Here is a 17,482-nt window from a genome sequence, read left to right as displayed (position 1 = left end):
TTTTTTGCTGAAAAAAGCCATCACATTTTAATTTTATTTGGGGAGGACCCCCAATCCCCTCTCCCCTAATATTTATCCCTATACACCACCCCACCACCCCTTATGTGCCCTCCCGTGAATCCCGCCCACCCATTTTTTTCAAAATGTTTTGGCCAAGAAATGTTTGGTAAAAAGTGCAGTGAAAAAACAAACCGCGGATGAATGAACGTCGTGCCAGCTCTATATAAGACAGCTGTAGAGAAGCTATCTCTAGAGATACCTACGCCTGTGGTGGGATCTTGTCTGACCAAAGCAGGCAACTGGTTTCAAATTCGGCACCGGACCCAGGGCTGGGGGTCTTATTGATAATGAAGGGAACCAGAAAGAAATCAACAATCATCAGGGTCAAGCAACCAAAGCATAGGAGGGCCAACATTACCAGAAACTAATGCAGAGGGGCCTTGGGCCATGAGAAACTAAAACAACTGTGAGTGAATTTGTATGATTCCTTCAGGGTGACCTAATCCAGACCACAAACATTTCCAGGCCAAAGCTTTTGAAAATAGGATCATATTACTTCTGCAGATTGGGGCAGGGGGGGGTTCTTTGAACATTTCCTCTCCTCTGTTTTGCCCTTATTGAACCTCACACCCTTCTAAGGATATATCGCTGTGTATTGGTTCAACCTTTACCCTTGATGCAACCCTCTGTTCTGTGAACCGAAAAAGAAATTGTGTTTGGAACGTATTCGGTCTTGAGCCATCTGTTGACCCCCTGGCCTGATACACATGACATAACCGCATCCAGATGTTCATGTCGCTGTGAGGAGAAGAACGTCAAAGGATTGTTTGGAGGTAGACCAGAGATTACATGCAGTGTTGTTGTTGTTAACTATGTGTACCACCCTTTAATGGCCAGGCCAAATACTTGGTGCTTGCTAAGCTGCACATACTTTAAAGATAAAGTAGGCGCAAGAGTGCATTCAGTGTCTATAACTGAGCAAGCCATCGTTTTATTGCCTGAGATATTACTAGTTGCACTGAAAAAGTATTATTATTATTGGTTTTCACAGGGAAATTCTGTTCAGTCACAGTACGTGTGTGTCATCTTTTGATGGCCATAGAAACTGCAAGCTGCAGAGAACAGGTCTTATAATTCTGGTTAGGCAGGGGATGGATCAATTCAGTGGTTGTAATTGACTGTCATTTTAGTACTAAGAAGAACAGGATGCCAGTACATTGCCTGGGATAAACGTGCCTGAAGGTGGAAGGAGAACTTCAAAAAATTGTTTGGAGGGGCAGGCGCAATATTACATTCAGTGGCTGCAAATATTTTATTGGACTGACCAAATAGTGTTGCTTGCATGTTGCAAATATCAAAATTCTGTTTAGGCCAGACCGTGGCTGCAGCTGATTGTTGTGCCTTTTGTGGCCAGAGAAAGGTCTACTTATACTTTTCTTTCCAAGCAACCTAAACCTTTTGTTTACAAAGGTGTTCTCATTCTTCTTTGGGCTTCGCAAGTATGTTCAGTGACTCCATCCAACATGGCAACATTGCATGGTTAATAAAATTAAGTAAACATTTTGGGTGGCAACATTTTTGGAGCACAGAAAAGTGTCAGGAGGAGAGGGAAGCTTACATAGGAGGCTCCTCCCACATCTCTGCACCATAGGTGGGAGAGGATCTATAGATTGTTTCTACTCACAAGCCACTGAGCGAAACAAGTGCTGAGCTGCAGGGTCTGGGATGTCCCTAGCCTCCTTCACCACCTATATCCATCGATAACACGCCTGATGTCAACAAGGATGATGATGACAACCAAGACAAATTTGGTGATTTATCTAAGTCCAGGTTGCGACGCATGATTTTTGAAGCCAGTTATACAGAGGAAGAGCACAATGCTACACTAACCGTGATAGAAGGGAAGGACAAAGCGACTCTTCCACCTTTGTACAGGTAAACTCAGTCACAGCCTGTCACATCTGAAAGTGCAAAACAACAGAATGCGCCAACACCACCACCAACTCATTTGCAGTCAAAGAGCGTAGAAGAGCATGTGTTCCTGCTGCAACGACAAAGTCCAAAATGTGGATGTTCCTCATACTAAAGGACAAAGAGTGATATCATCTTGACACCTGCAGTCTGTGCAGTAAAACTGTGTGCAGGAAAAGATTGGGACCCACGTTGCCTACCTCATCTTTGCAGTGCCCTTTGATGCAATACCATGCTCTGGACTGGCATGAACCAGAAGACCACTATTAGAACCCCTCAGCAGAATACAGTCGCCATCAGACCCCTAGTCACCCTAGGAAATGTTGCCGCTGGTGTGCTACAGCTCGCGCAAATGACCACAGTGGAATGCACTGATTAGCTATGGATCTATAGGCCTTCCTGCGACTACTGTTCTGCTCTTCAATCCTTCTCCTGCTACTCTACAACTCCAGTAAGGAACAGAGTGTCACCTTCCAACCGGTCACCAGGCAGTGCCTCTAGCATTTCTTTCTTCCCTCTGTGATATGAGAACAGCAAAAAGTGAACATGTTTTGGCCACCCCAGTCCGTGCTGCATGGGAGCATGACAAGCTAAAATGAGCCAGTATCCACTCCAATAACTTGCTGCGGTGCATTATCATGCTCTTTGCAACCATTGCAAAATTACCACCATCTAACCAGTTTCTCTGAACAACACACAATCAGCCCCAGGCCATCAGTGAAAACAAGATGGCAAATTTGATTAACTCCCCAGATGCGAGGTACAAGCAGACGAATTACATTCTCTCTTGTGTAATGTCACCTCGCATCCTATTCAAAGTGTTGCATGTGTGTCTTCTGCTTCACTGGAGGTTTGATGCATTTTCCATGCACCTTCACCATGTCAAATACATATTGTAATCTCCATGTCATTTTCATGTCACATCCATGACGGAAGACTGAATAACGCAAGTGTGGCTGCTGCTGGCGGATGGTGCCCCTGGCACAATACGCAGGAAGGGCCGTGGTACTTGGGCAGGCTGAGAGGGTGGACGAGTGAGTGCTGCTGCCGCCGCCTCTGGTGTGTCCTGGAACAAAGCCGAGCATGTGTGTCCTCCTGTGAGAACGCCCCCTTATTGATGTCTGTATCACTGGAGGGTGCTGCCCAAGAGGTGTCACTGGAAGTTGAGATGCATGTACTAGATCTGGCCACTTTATGCTTCAACTGAATGTGCCTGTGCACTGCCATGATCCACAAGGAGCAACCCTCCTTTGGTGTAGCCTGCTTCACTGATGTCTTGCATATGACTGTGCCTTTCCACTCCCTCACAGTCTTTCCCTTCCACAGCTAAAATGGCCCAGGGACATGATGAGGGACACCTGTGATTACCTTATCCCCTCTGTAAGAGCAGGCACAGGTGCAGAGGCCTCTTCCTCTTACTGAGTTTCTGCTGGGGGACCACCTATGTCTCCTCTACCTGTTGCTCTTCCATCGCCTCCAGCACCAACCCATTCACCCTCTCCTGGCATGTGAAGCCCAATATCTCTGCTGCATCCTCTCCGGGGCTGTACGCTAGCACCATATGCTCCCCAACTTCAAATTTGTTCAAGGCATGTCCTGCAACAAGACTACTGTATTGGCATGTACAATACCCACCTCCTACATTAAGTCAATTATTTCCTGTTAGTCTGCCCCAGACATATCCGCCACCTCTGGATCACCTGCTTTGGCAGTGGCAACCCCTCCTCTGTCAGGCTTGCATCCTGCTCCACCATATTCTCTCCCTCTTGCAGTGGCATTTTCCCCCCATTGTCAGTACTGCTTGCTCTCATCTTCCTGAGCAATTGCCCAATTGCTCTCACCGCCAGCAAATCATGATGTAACTGTGCCACCTGCACCTTCTCCAAAAGCAGAACTCTACTTTTCAAAGAGCTGGCACTGCAAATCCACATCCTGCTCCGCCTCTCCTCTCCTACCCCACTTCAACATGTCTGTACCTATCTAAGAAAGAACTAAAACTAGACAAAAACAACAAAGACAAGAAACTGACTAGGACAAACTTCTTCTGACACACAAAGGAAGGTGACTAAACTGAGGAAGGATTCACAAGTTCATACAAAGATTTGGTTTTTGGAGATTTCACAAACAAGCAGAAATAGAAAATGTATCTGTTTTTTATTGTTTTCATTTTGTTGGTGTTAAATGCAAGGTAAGGGAAACGCATGGATTATATCCCACAAAGCCTAGTAGGACAAACCCAAAGCCAAATAGGATTTGAAATACAAAAGGCAAAAGGGCTTTGTTTTCTGCTTATTAAAGTTTTTTGGGGGAAACGCAAAAGAGGAGGGATAACCTTTTGTGTGTGTTTTGCATAGGAAAATGTAAGGGTGAAAATGTAAGATGGCGAAGGCCCCCAATAAACACATAACAGACCAAAGGGGACGAACAGGGATCAATAAGTATTACAATCTTTAAAAAACTGGCAAAAAAGATAACCAAACTCCTTCAAGTGCCACAAAGAATGCATCGAAGACACAATATATGAGCTTTCCTTGCATACTCTTGCTATTACAGCCTGACAACGCCTACATGGAGAAATGGACTGGTCCTTTTATAGGTGTCGCAGAAATAAATAAATAAATAAAGGATTAGGTTTATCTGAGTTTACTTTGTGTGAAATCAACAGAACATAAAGAACTTAAGCTTCTCGTCGGGGTCTTTGTCAATCCTATTCTCCCTCGCTGAGAGTCTGCTTTCTCGGTGGGAAAAATCCCTTAGTTTTTAGGGTTTTAAGTGCCCTATACTTATTTCTTGGCACAATGTGCTTTCTTGTCAAGGTAGTTTTCATCTGCTTCTCATCCTGGAAAGCTTGGCACCACCACCCTAGTGCCTAGTGTTGCCTGAACGTGTGGCAGGCATCATACTCGAAGATCTTTTCCCAGATCTCTTTGGGCAATCGGGTTATCGTGCTTAAAAGCCTCCGACTTGCTGCCCGTGTGTGCCTCCTACTCCTCCTTCTATCTTTGATGTTCTCTGCACCTCCTCCCTATTGTTCCTCTTTACCCCTTTCCATCTCCTTCTATCCTTGGTGCCATCTCATTTTCATTCTTACTAATCCTCTCTGCAGCCATCACCACCTCTTCGCTGTCTCTCTGGCCTTCTCTCCTTCTACTCCACTCCACATGTTTGAATCGCTGAATGTTTGAAACTTGACCTCTAATGTTGAGGATTAGCATCCTGAAGAAAGCCCTCCTGCAAATGGTTCTTTTATGGTCGACACAGGCATGTTGATCCAAGAAGGACATAGCATCCATTTAAAAAGAATGTTCTGTTCCACTCAGCGTCACTAGGCATGGCACTGCACTATCCTTATAGCACCCATTTCCCTTCTTTTTTTGTTGTTTCTAGCTCTATTCTAATTTTGTTAATTGTTTAAGTTCCTCTTGTGTGCTGATGTTCTCAAATTTGATAATAATGTTATTTATGTGATTATTTGAGGAACTGGTACCACATAACAACAAGTCAGAGAACGTTCGTCAGTACAATCATAATACCTTTTCTGGGGTAGATTCCCTTAAACATATTTAGGGGCCACTCACATTGAACATTTTCTACAGTCCTTTAAATTGGGGTTTTTATTTGTACACAATTGTAGAGATCAATTATTGTGTGTGTCAAACAAATAGCATTGCACAACATGTGAAGTCTTCAGGTACTTACTTGGATCATGCTTCCTTCTTGACCATGTGTAGCTTTAGCACGTTCCCTTCTGTCCCTGAAGAAGGGTAACCACTGAAACATGTCATCACTGAAACAGGCTGGGAGAATAGCGCAGGAGCACTGGACTTGCCTTGGGAACAAGACCAAGCCGTGCAACATGGGTTCAATCACAGGTTCGCGTTTAAGAGTCCGGCAATAGGTGTGATGTAAATGACCAATCGATAAAGAAATCTGGTGCACCTGATCATCGTTTCAGTGTTTTGAGAGTGGCTTATGAAATCTCTGAGGTCAGACACAGTTGTTTCTAGAATTCAAAGCATACACTTACCAACAACTTTAGCTAAACTCAGTTAGGGGCTACTGTAACTCAGCCACCTACCTAAGTAATTTAACTAAGCCATGTCATGTGTGGGCTAGTGTAACCCAGTTTCCCATCTTTATGTACTGTAACTAAGACGTTATCTTGTAACAGCGCCTCGATGCCCTTGGGCTGTGTGCGCGCCATATAAATGCAAATAAATAAATAAATTATGTATCTTTTTTTTTGTTCCCATCTTGCAGGTTCTACTGCTGAAGAGTCTTTTTTTGCTGGATGCCTGAAAATGCTTTTACAAGGGAACCCAGTTGAACTCGACAAGGCAAAGAATAAGCACCGGCACATCCGAGCTTATAGTTGCCCGAAGGCCCTAGGAGACGCAGACCCCTAGGCTATCTAGAAACAGACCCTACAAACGAGACCATTCTTGGCTTTCAACAGTCTTGAAAGAAAGCAGTTTGGCTGAGCTTCTTCTGTGTAATGCGTAGCTGTACAGCTCGAGAACATGTTATCTGCGCTACAGACACCCTCCTCTTTTAATATGCAATGTAGTTTAAAGTGTAATGCGGCCAGTAGAATAAAGGCCATATACATGTAGTGTACTCTTTCAGCGCAGCATTCTAAATTGTGTGATTTTGATTACTTTCCTCTGACAAAAACACACACTATTTCAAAATATTTACTAAACAGTTGCCTAAGAAGGCAGAGGTGACCTTTGAACTTTAAAGCGCAACCCATTAGGCAAGATGCAGAATAAACAGCCAGGCTTTGAAAATGTTCCTTTTCAGTTCAGAGGTTTTCAACAATGCAAGCTGACCCGTGAAATTCACACACTATCAAACTTGCTTTCTCTGCCTTTTTAACCCCTACACTCAAAGACGCTTTTGCCATGAACTGACATGAACATATTTTCAAATTCATTAGGCCCCCTTTTTGGAAAGAATTTTTCCCATGTTTGGAAACGCACGCAAGACTGAACTGCTTTAATCATGTAAATCCAAGTGTGCACTATTTCTAACTCGCCTATCTGTAAGCTAATGGTTCTGCAGTGTAGACTTACACCTGTTAGATAACCAATCACTTTTTTGCTTTTTACCGTCTGTTGACGATGTGTGTGACTTCAAAAGCTCATGCATTATTTCATTGCATGGCCACTTTTCCAGTTAGTCCAATAAAAAGTCATAAAACTCAAACATTTGTGATTTCTTTTTTTGAACCTGACCTAAAACATTCACACACTTTTTTTTGCAGGTTGTGAGAGGGAAAGAATTGGCGGTGTGCTGTTATTATATTGCATTTATTTAGTGCATGCATCTGTCATAGTCATTAGACATAGTCATGTAGAACAAATTAATGATGTCATTCTTTTAGACTTTCCCAATGTGTTCCTAGTCATTGCATCGAATACCAAACCGTCGAATTCCCTACCATAGAAAGAAATGCATCGGGAAAAAAGCATCAAATGCATTTTTTTTTAATGGGTGTGGGTTGCCCCCAAACTCCCTTTTTTAACCTTTGAAACCCATTAAAATTAAACTAAACCCTTTACCATTTAAAAAATGCATTCCGTGCTTTTTTTCGATGCATTTTTTTCTATGGTATGGCATTCAACGGTTTGGAATTCGATGCTAAAACCAGATACCCTCCCAATTGCATACACAATTTTAAGAGTCATAGTTATAAAATGATCATTTGAATTGTATGATATATCCTATCAATTAAAAATGATCTGCCCAATTGACAAAGCAATGGAGCGCACAAAAGAAGTGTACTTTGCATGTGCACAAATTGCGCCCAATCCACACAAGACATCTTTCTGTACAGCAGCCCGCACTTGGGGGTACACACATTGCATTGCCTGGGTGCAATCTGGGCACCTGTGGCTGAACAGGCAAGAGGGGCACGTACCGCCATTACCTCTCCACTTGGATACACACAATGGGTGTGTCTGGAACTTTGGAAATGGTCACAAAAGGCAACTTCAAATACAGCTTAGGACACGCTGATTCACAATAATAGGAGCAACGCGTTTGCTGCTTTTTTGTATGGTCGCACTTTGCACCTGTTGCAACCAGGGATGCACTGGGAACCAAAAGAGGCCTTGCAAATAATGTTCAAAGTGGTCCCATATTACATATTTTCAGCAAGCCCAACCCTTTACCTATGGGAACATTTGGAAATACCACACAAAAGAGGACCAGGGTGCAGAGGCCTACCGGGAAATCTCCAGAGTTCCCTATGGGCCAGTCCAGCCCTGGTTATGCAACCTGCGTATTTTAGATTTGGGGGCCGGCCCAAATCTGCAAGGACTAATAAAACTGCTTTTTAATATTTTTCTCTGAAGGGTTTTCACTTCCACCACTGTTTGCCAACGCTTTCAGAGAAAAATATTAAAGTGTAGTTTATCTTTCATTTTCCCATGGGAAGTTCCCTGCCAAGGATATGCTCGTGGCTTTTGTTTTCCTTTTAAGTGAAAAATGATGCATTTGGATGCATTAGTCACAATGTGCGCCCTCGTAGCACGCCATTCTTTGTGAATCGTCATGTGCACAGAATGTGTATGTGGGCACATGGACAAAGTGTGGCAGCCCCGCCTTTAGGCCGCAAAATGATTCCTTTGTGAATCAGGAAAACTATTTTAACATTCTCTTGAACAACTTTTGAAAAGTACCCAAATTGAGACCCTACATTTATTTGACCTATGCACATTTTACACTCACAGAATTTTTAACAAACCATATGATGGGCCTCATTACGAGTGCGGCGGTGTGGCAAAAACGCTGTTAATACCACCACATTACCACACTGCCGAACTATAGGTTTGGAGGTAAGACAGAGAAAACACTGCCAGCAGAATGCTGGAGGTAATTCCTCCACCTTATTGCCTCAAAACGGCCAAATTTGTGGTTTTGCCGCCTGTGGGAAAACCGCTGATGGAAATACCGCCAGACCAAGTGGCGGTAACGGTAATACAGTTTGGTGGTATTTCTGGTATTACCACGAAAATACCACCAAACTCTTAACGAGGATGTATGTCTCTCACTAGACTACTGGGAATGCAATGATGACTTGGACGCAGGATCCTTGATCCACCTATGGGGCACTTTCTGCAGAGAGAAAAAATCTCAGTTACTAACAGGACCTTTGATCTCTAAAACACGCGATAAAACAATCATGCACTTAAAGACCAAGGAACAAAGAGTACTTGTATTGCCTCAGGGGAATGTCCTGAATTGAACGTGTAACAAAGTCGCTAAAAAAAAGTCCAGAGTGAGTCAATGAAACTGCCTCAAACAGGATTTGTTGCAATCGTAAGTGTTGTGCTATACTGCAAATGTATGGCACAAAACCAACCTCTACTCATGCCCAACTATAAATGCACACCCACCATGCTAAATAAAACAACACTCTTGATTCCCCTTGTTTGGAAGTGTTTAGGTAACTCTGGTACTGCCCACGGCTTCTTCCTTCATACTGCACAACGTGTGTGTTTCTCCACTGAGGCGTATCTGTTTTCTCTCAGCTTGAGGTCCATCATGAGTACTTTCAGTCTGCAAACTGATGTGTTATTTTGCTTCTTCCAGGTTGTGCTACCAGCCACAAAGACATCATATTACTGTTTTCATGTAGAAATGCTCTTTGACAAAAATCTGCAATTTCCTAAGGGGACTTTCACAGTATCTGGACATACAGACAGTGCACTACCAGGTGAAAAAAGGAACACAGTAATCCTTACCACAAAGGTCACATGCACTTGTGATTACATTAAGATCACTGTCATGTTACATTCTCCACTGTGCTATGAACTGCCTCTCGGGTGTATGGTGCTGTTTACAACTTGCCTTCTTTCTGAATGTCACGCCCAATGCTTTTCACACTGCATGGATAGACACACAAAAGGGGGAACATTGGTCATGGGAATCCATGACCAATCATTGATAAATGGACCTCCCCCCTACTTAACTCCTGCCCCAACCACCAACTTTATACTCCCAACTCCAATTTCTTTTTGGGTAGGTATTATATTCCCTGAATATAACTCATATTTATGTTGTCTTTGTTGGTACTATCCTAAACCCTGTGACTCTTGTGAGGGGTCAGAAATGCGAGAGGGATACAAAGGTGTAGTTTTCTCAAATGCTGTCATTTTTATTACATAAAAGGGGTTAGATAAACACCTATCTTTCCCTAACCTATCAAAGATGGCCCTGCCGGGCAAACTAAAACCAAAGAAAAATGACATAGTGTCCATAAAGTATCTGACCCTCACACTAATGAACACAACAAATGTATACAAGGATGTTTGGCAATTTTCAGTTCCATAAAATAATATAAAAATTTAAACTAAAAGATTGTACAAAAGTACTCCTTTTTGACAGGGCTGGACTCCCTTCCCCTAAATCAATTCAGGAATACCTTGTGTAAAGTTTAGATTCAATAAAGTTTCGTTCACTAGCAAAGTTCTGTTCAACGTAGCACAAACATTCTTTTCCATTCAACGTATTCTTCCACTTGGCAAAGAAAATGTCTCTCCCACAAATGATTGGTCAAAATCAAAACAACTTGTTTTCCAGTCTTCTGCTTTTCAATGTAAAGGTTTCTCCCTCAAACCACAAGTTCATGAATCAAAAGCAATTATTCTCTTCAAAAGGCCAAGTAATCATTAGCACATCGTACTTCTTCAAAGAAAACACTGTTGCCAGGATAATATAACGACTATTGGTACCTTTCCTGATATACTCGCCTGCAAGGATAACAACTCCTACTATAATTGTGTTCAGTGTTAATGTTTGTTCCAAGAATTCTACACAGCAGTATCCTATTTGAGGAGACTTGAACAATAACTGCGTCTCTTTATAGTTTCTTGACTCTTGACAAGGTGGGTTACAGATCTCCCCAAATGCTAGTGATACTAGTGACACTTTCATTGATGCTGCCATGCAAAGTGCTGATACACATTTTTTAAAACACAAAAAATACAGTGCAGGACTTGAAACTCTAGAATTCACATACATGAAACATTACTAGTTATAATGGACAATCAACACGAGACAAAGGTGATACCTGACAGTTTATTAATCAACCATTATTGGTCCTCCACCTTTCAAACCAGCTATCAATAATCACTTAAAATTCATTACTTTCTAATAAATAACATATCCTTATACTTACATTATACTTACATTAAAAGACCATTATATCTGAAGAGAACACAGTTCTTGATTATAGATAAAAGACACCATTTATTATATACATTTCATTGAAATGCCAATGCATTTTTTAAACAGTACATTGTTGCAACATAAAAACAATTCCACGGACCATATCACCATATTATATCTGCTGGTTAGTTTTGCTGCAATGACAGATTTAGGAGGGCATTACAGGGGAGTACTGTTCTTGGGTATAGAGTCTGCTCGTGGAAGAACCCCTGTTCTTAGACAGTGTGTTTTCATTGCCAAGGCTGTCAGTGTGATCTCACATGAACTCAAATTCCATTTGTTCGAAGACAGGCTTGGTGACCCAGTCTTCATTGCTTTTTGTGAAGCGCCACTCGTAACACAATTTTCCTACAACACCAGCAGTTCTAGCCTGTTGCCTACCAACAATCCTATTCTGAACAAGCACAGCTAGCCGTGTACAAGCCTCTATACCATCTATGCTGACATGCTCAGAAATCTAGGCCTGTATTTGAGACACATGTTGTGGAAAACCTCTGAATCCCCTGTTTAGCAATATTATCTTTACAAGGGCTACTTGAGGAGGAGACCCAGACTCCGGACACTTTTTCCTCTGATTCTCTTCCTCAATCAAAGGCTTTGTCTTTATCGGTTAATTATGAGGTTGCTTATGTGGTTTCATCAGGTATAAATCGGGTGACTGCGTGTCAATCGGTGAAACAGTGAAAACGACCTCAGAATCTTGTACACAGTCAGTGGTGTTGATTGCATAATTTAATCCACACAGAATGTCGTTGGCTCTTTTATTGATAGTGGAAGGTGAGGAGGACATGTTGTGGAGTAGCAATGACCCTTCATTACTTTCACGGCTCTGCTGTGGTATTCAATTCAATTTCCAGCCATTGCGCACAGGCATCCATCATCAGTACATTGTGTCTATGTTCAGGAATTTGCAATAAGAGTTCTTCCTGAGTCACCATCGTTTGACGCCCACACCTCTTCTGTGTTGTGTGATTTGAGTTTTCCAGTTCTTCTTTTTCTTAGGCTTCTATTTCAAGGGTTAAAATGTGTAGCATGGTGGGTGAGGGTTGTGTGTAAATATCCAAAATATAGCAATGCTAAGTCTTGATTCAGAGCACATCTTACAAGGCATTATACAAAAATGTGCTGGCTAAAAGTAACAGATCCTGTGCCAAGGTCAGTCTCATGCTACAATAGGATGACAATAATGAAAATTAGACAAGCAGTGCACGTTGTCAACGTATATATGATACTTTTAAATTTCATTTTGTGCAACATTTTTCCTCTTGTATTTTTTATTTTTTTCTCAATCAACAGTGAATTAACAATTCATACACATTTAAAATTATTGTAAACAAAAAGGTTTAAAAATGCAAATAAATTTGACAAGCATTTACCACCTGTGCTGCTTCCGTTGGGTTGTATTGTCCTGAATCAACACTCAGGATCACGTTCATATCCTGCTGTAAAAGGAATGAACCTACAATTTAATACATAGGAAGAATAAACACTCAGGTACAGGGCATGACTCAATACATTACAATTGGCATACACCGACAACCATGATGTCAAATTCAAGCCATCAATTTACAGCAACATTAAAAACAGAAAACCAACACTCTAGCTATACATATTCTCTTTCAGTTGTGACATATGGTGCTGACGAAAGAGTCTACATAAAGTTAGATTCCTTTGGAACAAGAAAATATCAGAGTAGTGAAAAAGGTACACTACTGACACAGGGAAAAGGCATTTTGATATGCATTATAGTAGGCTGATAGAGAGAGAGCAATATCATTCACCTGTGACATGGTCGCTTTCAACAATACATGAACCCTATCCATGGATGTGCACAAAGCAAACACTACCACCATACATGTTCTCCTTGGGTGTAGTTACACATTCTGTATAGAAGACTGCCCACCACACACAGTATTCTCCTCCTCAAAGAGATAAGTGAACAAAAGGAAAAATAAAAAGTGTTATGTTATTGAGGTTTATACTGCACACTGCTGACATTTTCATGGTTTCCAGACGCTCAGCAGGATCTGAAAAGGAAGGAGGGTTGTGGGGAATAGTTAGTGGGACAGAGAGGGGATAGCGCAAAAGAGCTTTTTGCAGCATGTTGGTAGCTTCAGTTCAGAATAAACTGTCAGTGTGCTGGGTTTGTTTATAGGTGGTGTGCGTTAGGTGCTGTTTTGGTGTGTCTATCTATATGGGATTGTTTTGTGCGTCTGTGCCGTAGTGCTGGAGATTTAGTGTGTTGGGATTACGGGGGGAGTGTGCCATTTGTCGTGTGATTTCCAGTTTGTGCTGTGGTAGCTGTATCTGTGTGTTGTATTTGGCAGTTGAGCAGTGAGTTTGTAGGAAAGTTTAACGTTTTTAGTAGGGTAAGTGGTGAGGGATGTCTGTGGATTCTTGTAAGTTGCATTGTTACGATTAGGCTGAATTCCTTATTTTTTGGTTTGTCAATATTATGGTTCCTTTTCGTTAGGCCAGTCCAGTTCTCTTTGGTTCGATTTAGTGTTACAATGGTTTGTTGTGCCTTTCCTAATTTCACGTTCGGGTGTTTTTCTCAGTAGTGCTACCTGTTTGGGTGGGTATTTAAAGAGGCAGGTTTTTAGTCGTTTTCAAAATTTTAGGTATTCTTCTGCTATTCGTAGTTCCTTGGAGAGTGAATTCCAAAGTTTTGCTCAGATGCAAGAGAGCGCAGATCCACTATATTTCAATTTCGAGTATTGCTTAGGTTCGAGGCATATGCCATTGCTGGATCTGAGTGTTCGTTTTGGTCTGTAGATGAAGATTTTCTCCCGTGAGAATTCCACTCCTTGGTCATGTATTGCTCTGCCTGCTGTGCAAAGGGGTTTGCAGTAAATCCATTTTTTGACTGGTAGCCAGTGTAAACCTCTCAATGCTGGTGTAATATGTTCTCTCTTGTTGAGCCTGAGGAGTAGTGTTGCCCTGCACTCTGTATTCGCTGTAGTTTTTGGTGAGGTAATCTGGCATTCGAACTTCGATGCTGTTGCTGTATTCTGTTGACATGAGAGAGATGACGTGTTTTGTGTGGGAAGTTGAAGAAAGGTAGAATCCATTTGATTGTGTGTAGGTAAAAGAAACATTTCTTTTCTACTGTTGTTGCCCATTAATATTCTGAGATTTGTATCTACTTTTGAAGGTCGGTTTTCCATTTCCCTGTGTCATGGAATGTGATTTTGGCCCGAAGGATTGTTGGGCGTGATCATTATTTGTCTTTTTTCGGGGTTGAGTTTAAGGCTGTTGGTCCTCATTATTCATTTATTTTTGTGAGGCACTCGGTGAGGGTTTGGTCTTGTTTTCCAGTAGAGTTGTGTAGTTGTAGCAGATGAGTCCATGTCTTTTGATGAGGTTGATGAGTGAGGTCATGTAGATGTTGAAGAGTAGCAGTGAGAGAGATGAGCCTTGGGAGCACCCACAGGATAGTGCGTGTGGTGTCGACTTGAAGGGGCTTTGCATGGAGGTTCGTGGTGGACTGTGTTGAAGGCTGCTGAAAGGTCTAGTAGAATAAGTGCTCAGGTGATATTGGAATCCACATTAGTCTTTCGATGGTCCTAGATGGATAGTAGTGCTGTTTCCATTCCTCTCATAGGTCTGAAATCTACTTGTGCCTGGTCAAGTGAGATGGGATTTCATCCATTCTGCCCTATGGGTAGAAGCAACATGCGAGATACCATTTCATGTCAGAATGTCCCCCATCATAGTACATCAGCATTAGCTTGGCAAGGCTTCGAGTGGAATGAAGTGCAACGTCGAGTGTCCCTTTAGGATCACCCTGGCATGGGCAGTCTGTAGACGAGTAGGAATGAAAGATTGGTTTGGTGGTCCATGGATAGGTGGAGGAGGAGTGATTCACAGTTTGGGATATTTAGGGCCTCATAATGAGTTGGGCGGTAATGCCGGCGCTATTAGCGCCGGCATTAATTGCCCTACCGCCAAACCCCTTGGTGCTAATAGCGCCGGATCACGGGTTTGGTAGAACGGGTATTGCCCATTCACCACTGAGCCCATTCGGGAATTCCCCATTCCCCATTGGGCTCAATGGGGAATTTTCGTGCTCTTACCGCTGGCATATTTCCCGCCGGCGGTAATAGCGCAAAATTTCAGCGGATTTCCCCCAGCTAATAGTTGGGGGAAATCTGCCAAACCCGTGATTTGGCGGACCCTTAAATGCAGCGGTAATAGCGCTACTGCCGCATTTAAGGGTTACCGCCAAACTCGTGATGAGGCCCTTAGTGTTGGTGCTGGTGTGATCTTTAGGGGAGGTCTTTGTGTACAGTGGGGAGACCTCCTCTTTTTCCCTTCTCTGTTTGCTTGCTTCCATTTGACTCTGGGTAGGGATTCATGTTTGACTACCTTCAATTCTTCAGTTAGGTTTTGGTCAGGAATTGGATGTCCTTTCCACCATCGCTGGGAAGGTTGCATATCTCTGCTGTGTTTTGACATCGATCTTGCATTGACTAGGTTGCAGTGAATCTTTTTGTTAACTGAGATTAGTTTGTCCTTTGGGGGCACTGTGGGTAATTTGGTTTGGCACAGGGTTGTCTTTCCTTGGGATTCTGTGATAGGTTTCGGTCTGTGAGTTGTATAGGAGATTTCCGTTGGAATATACAATTGCTTGATAGCATACCTTCAAATTTAAGTATTTAGGGAAAAGTGGTGTAGGATATTAACAGTGCTGGTAGTGCTTCTCGAATTGTTTACAACATTCCACATTAAAGCAATAATAAAAATAATATCTAACACCTATTACCCTTCAGTAGTGTCACATGTTCCTATAAAAAAAGTAAGCATGACCGTTTTCTCCAAAAATTAACTTATCGATGATGTCAATGAATATTTACAAATGGAAACTGCTTGTTGATATTCATCGGTCTATATCAAGATAATCAAAACACCTACATTTGTTAAATGCATGGTGATGCCACTAACCCCCGAAAGAAAAACCCACATTAAGAGAAATGAATACCTGCACAGCCTATTGAAACAGATAAAAGAGCTAACCTGAGGGCATCATCCTTATGAAATGTGACGAAGATGTCCAAGACTAGATTACATATTGATTACAACTGCAAACAAGATTGCCAAATGGCTTTTAATCTGGCAATATACTATCTTGACATAATACATTCATGCCTGTGATACACCAAGAAAAATAATTTAACTACGCTGCATGTCAACATGCGTTGTGATACAAACATCCTGAATGGCTTTGGAGACACACAAAAATCATATGACATGACATGTATTTTTATGCAAGATGAGAAACCGGGTTAGAAATGTATGAAATAATACAATATTGGGCAAGCCAACGGGATGGCTAAAAAAAAGAAATTTGTATACAAAAGCTAAAGAAAAATTATTGCTGAAATTGTATCTCCCACATATATGAACATGAATATCCATACAAAAGATACAAAACAATGCACAGTGTCATACCTGTGTGCCCTCAGTGGTTTGCAATCACGGTCATCTCCTCTATAATAGACATTGAAAATGTCACAAATAAGGACAACAATGATTGCAAGATAATGTCATCATAACACAAAACAGAATAGCATCAAACATTGAAATTGACACAGAGGATACACTTATTTTTAATAGAAGAATAGGATTCATCAAGTATCAACATACAGAACGTAAGAAAATTAAAAAAAACATCATTGTGACATAGCATACTGACCGCTAAGCAACATGTCATTGGACTAGGGAAAGTAGTAGATATTGCCGTTTGCCCCTGTAGTCATAATTTTAAAATAGTTAAATGTAACGATAACAGCAACGGCATAGCCAACACACAGTAAATTCAAAATGACATGTGCACAGTCATTAGAAAGGCCTTCCAGGAACCTGTACCGTGCACAATGCAAGATATAGGGCCTCATTACGAGTTTGGAGGCAGCCATGGAACAATTAGCTTCATGGCTGCCTCCAAACCGGGCTCCATTACCGGGTTCCTGCAATGGGGACTTACAGGGTAATTCCGACATAGGAGGACCCGGTAAGTCCTCCTTGCAGGAACCATTCCCTATTCCCATTTGAGCCCCCATAGGGCTCAATGGGAATGGGGAGGGAGGTAACAACGGGCACATAACAAGTGTCCCGTTGTTACCGCCCTCTTCCCCTCGCGGGACCCGGAAAAGACGTCTGGTTTTACCAGACGTCTGATCCGGGGACCCGCAAAGGGAACCTCGTAATCAGCCCTGACGGAATGAAGGGGGCCGGTCCTGTACCAGCCCCCTTCATTCCGTCAGTGCAAGGG

The 17,482-nt window shown here is 42.2% G+C and overlaps 1 protein-coding gene across 1 annotated transcript in view; it reads left to right on the top strand.

Annotated features, from left to right (window-relative positions):
- LOC138491650 (vitamin K-dependent protein S-like) overlaps positions 1 to 7,179 on the top strand; it is a 313,966-nt gene extending 306,787 nt beyond the window's left edge. Inside the window, exon 8 of the mRNA XM_069618286.1 lies at positions 6,232 to 7,179. Within this exon, the coding sequence (XP_069474387.1) occupies positions 6,232 to 6,377 (146 nt within the window). The 3' untranslated portion in view covers positions 6,378 to 7,179. The remainder of the gene's footprint in view (positions 1 to 6,231) is intronic.
- The last annotated feature ends 10,303 nt before the right edge of the window (positions 7,180 to 17,482 follow it).

This window comes from Ambystoma mexicanum, chromosome 10 (genome assembly GCF_040938575.1).
Source record: "Ambystoma mexicanum isolate Mex_15411 chromosome 10, UKY_AmexF1_1, whole genome shotgun sequence".
NCBI lineage: Eukaryota > Metazoa > Chordata > Amphibia > Caudata > Ambystomatidae > Ambystoma > Ambystoma mexicanum.
Note: the sequence above shows the minus strand (reverse complement) of the source record. Positions and strands in the feature narration are given on the sequence as shown.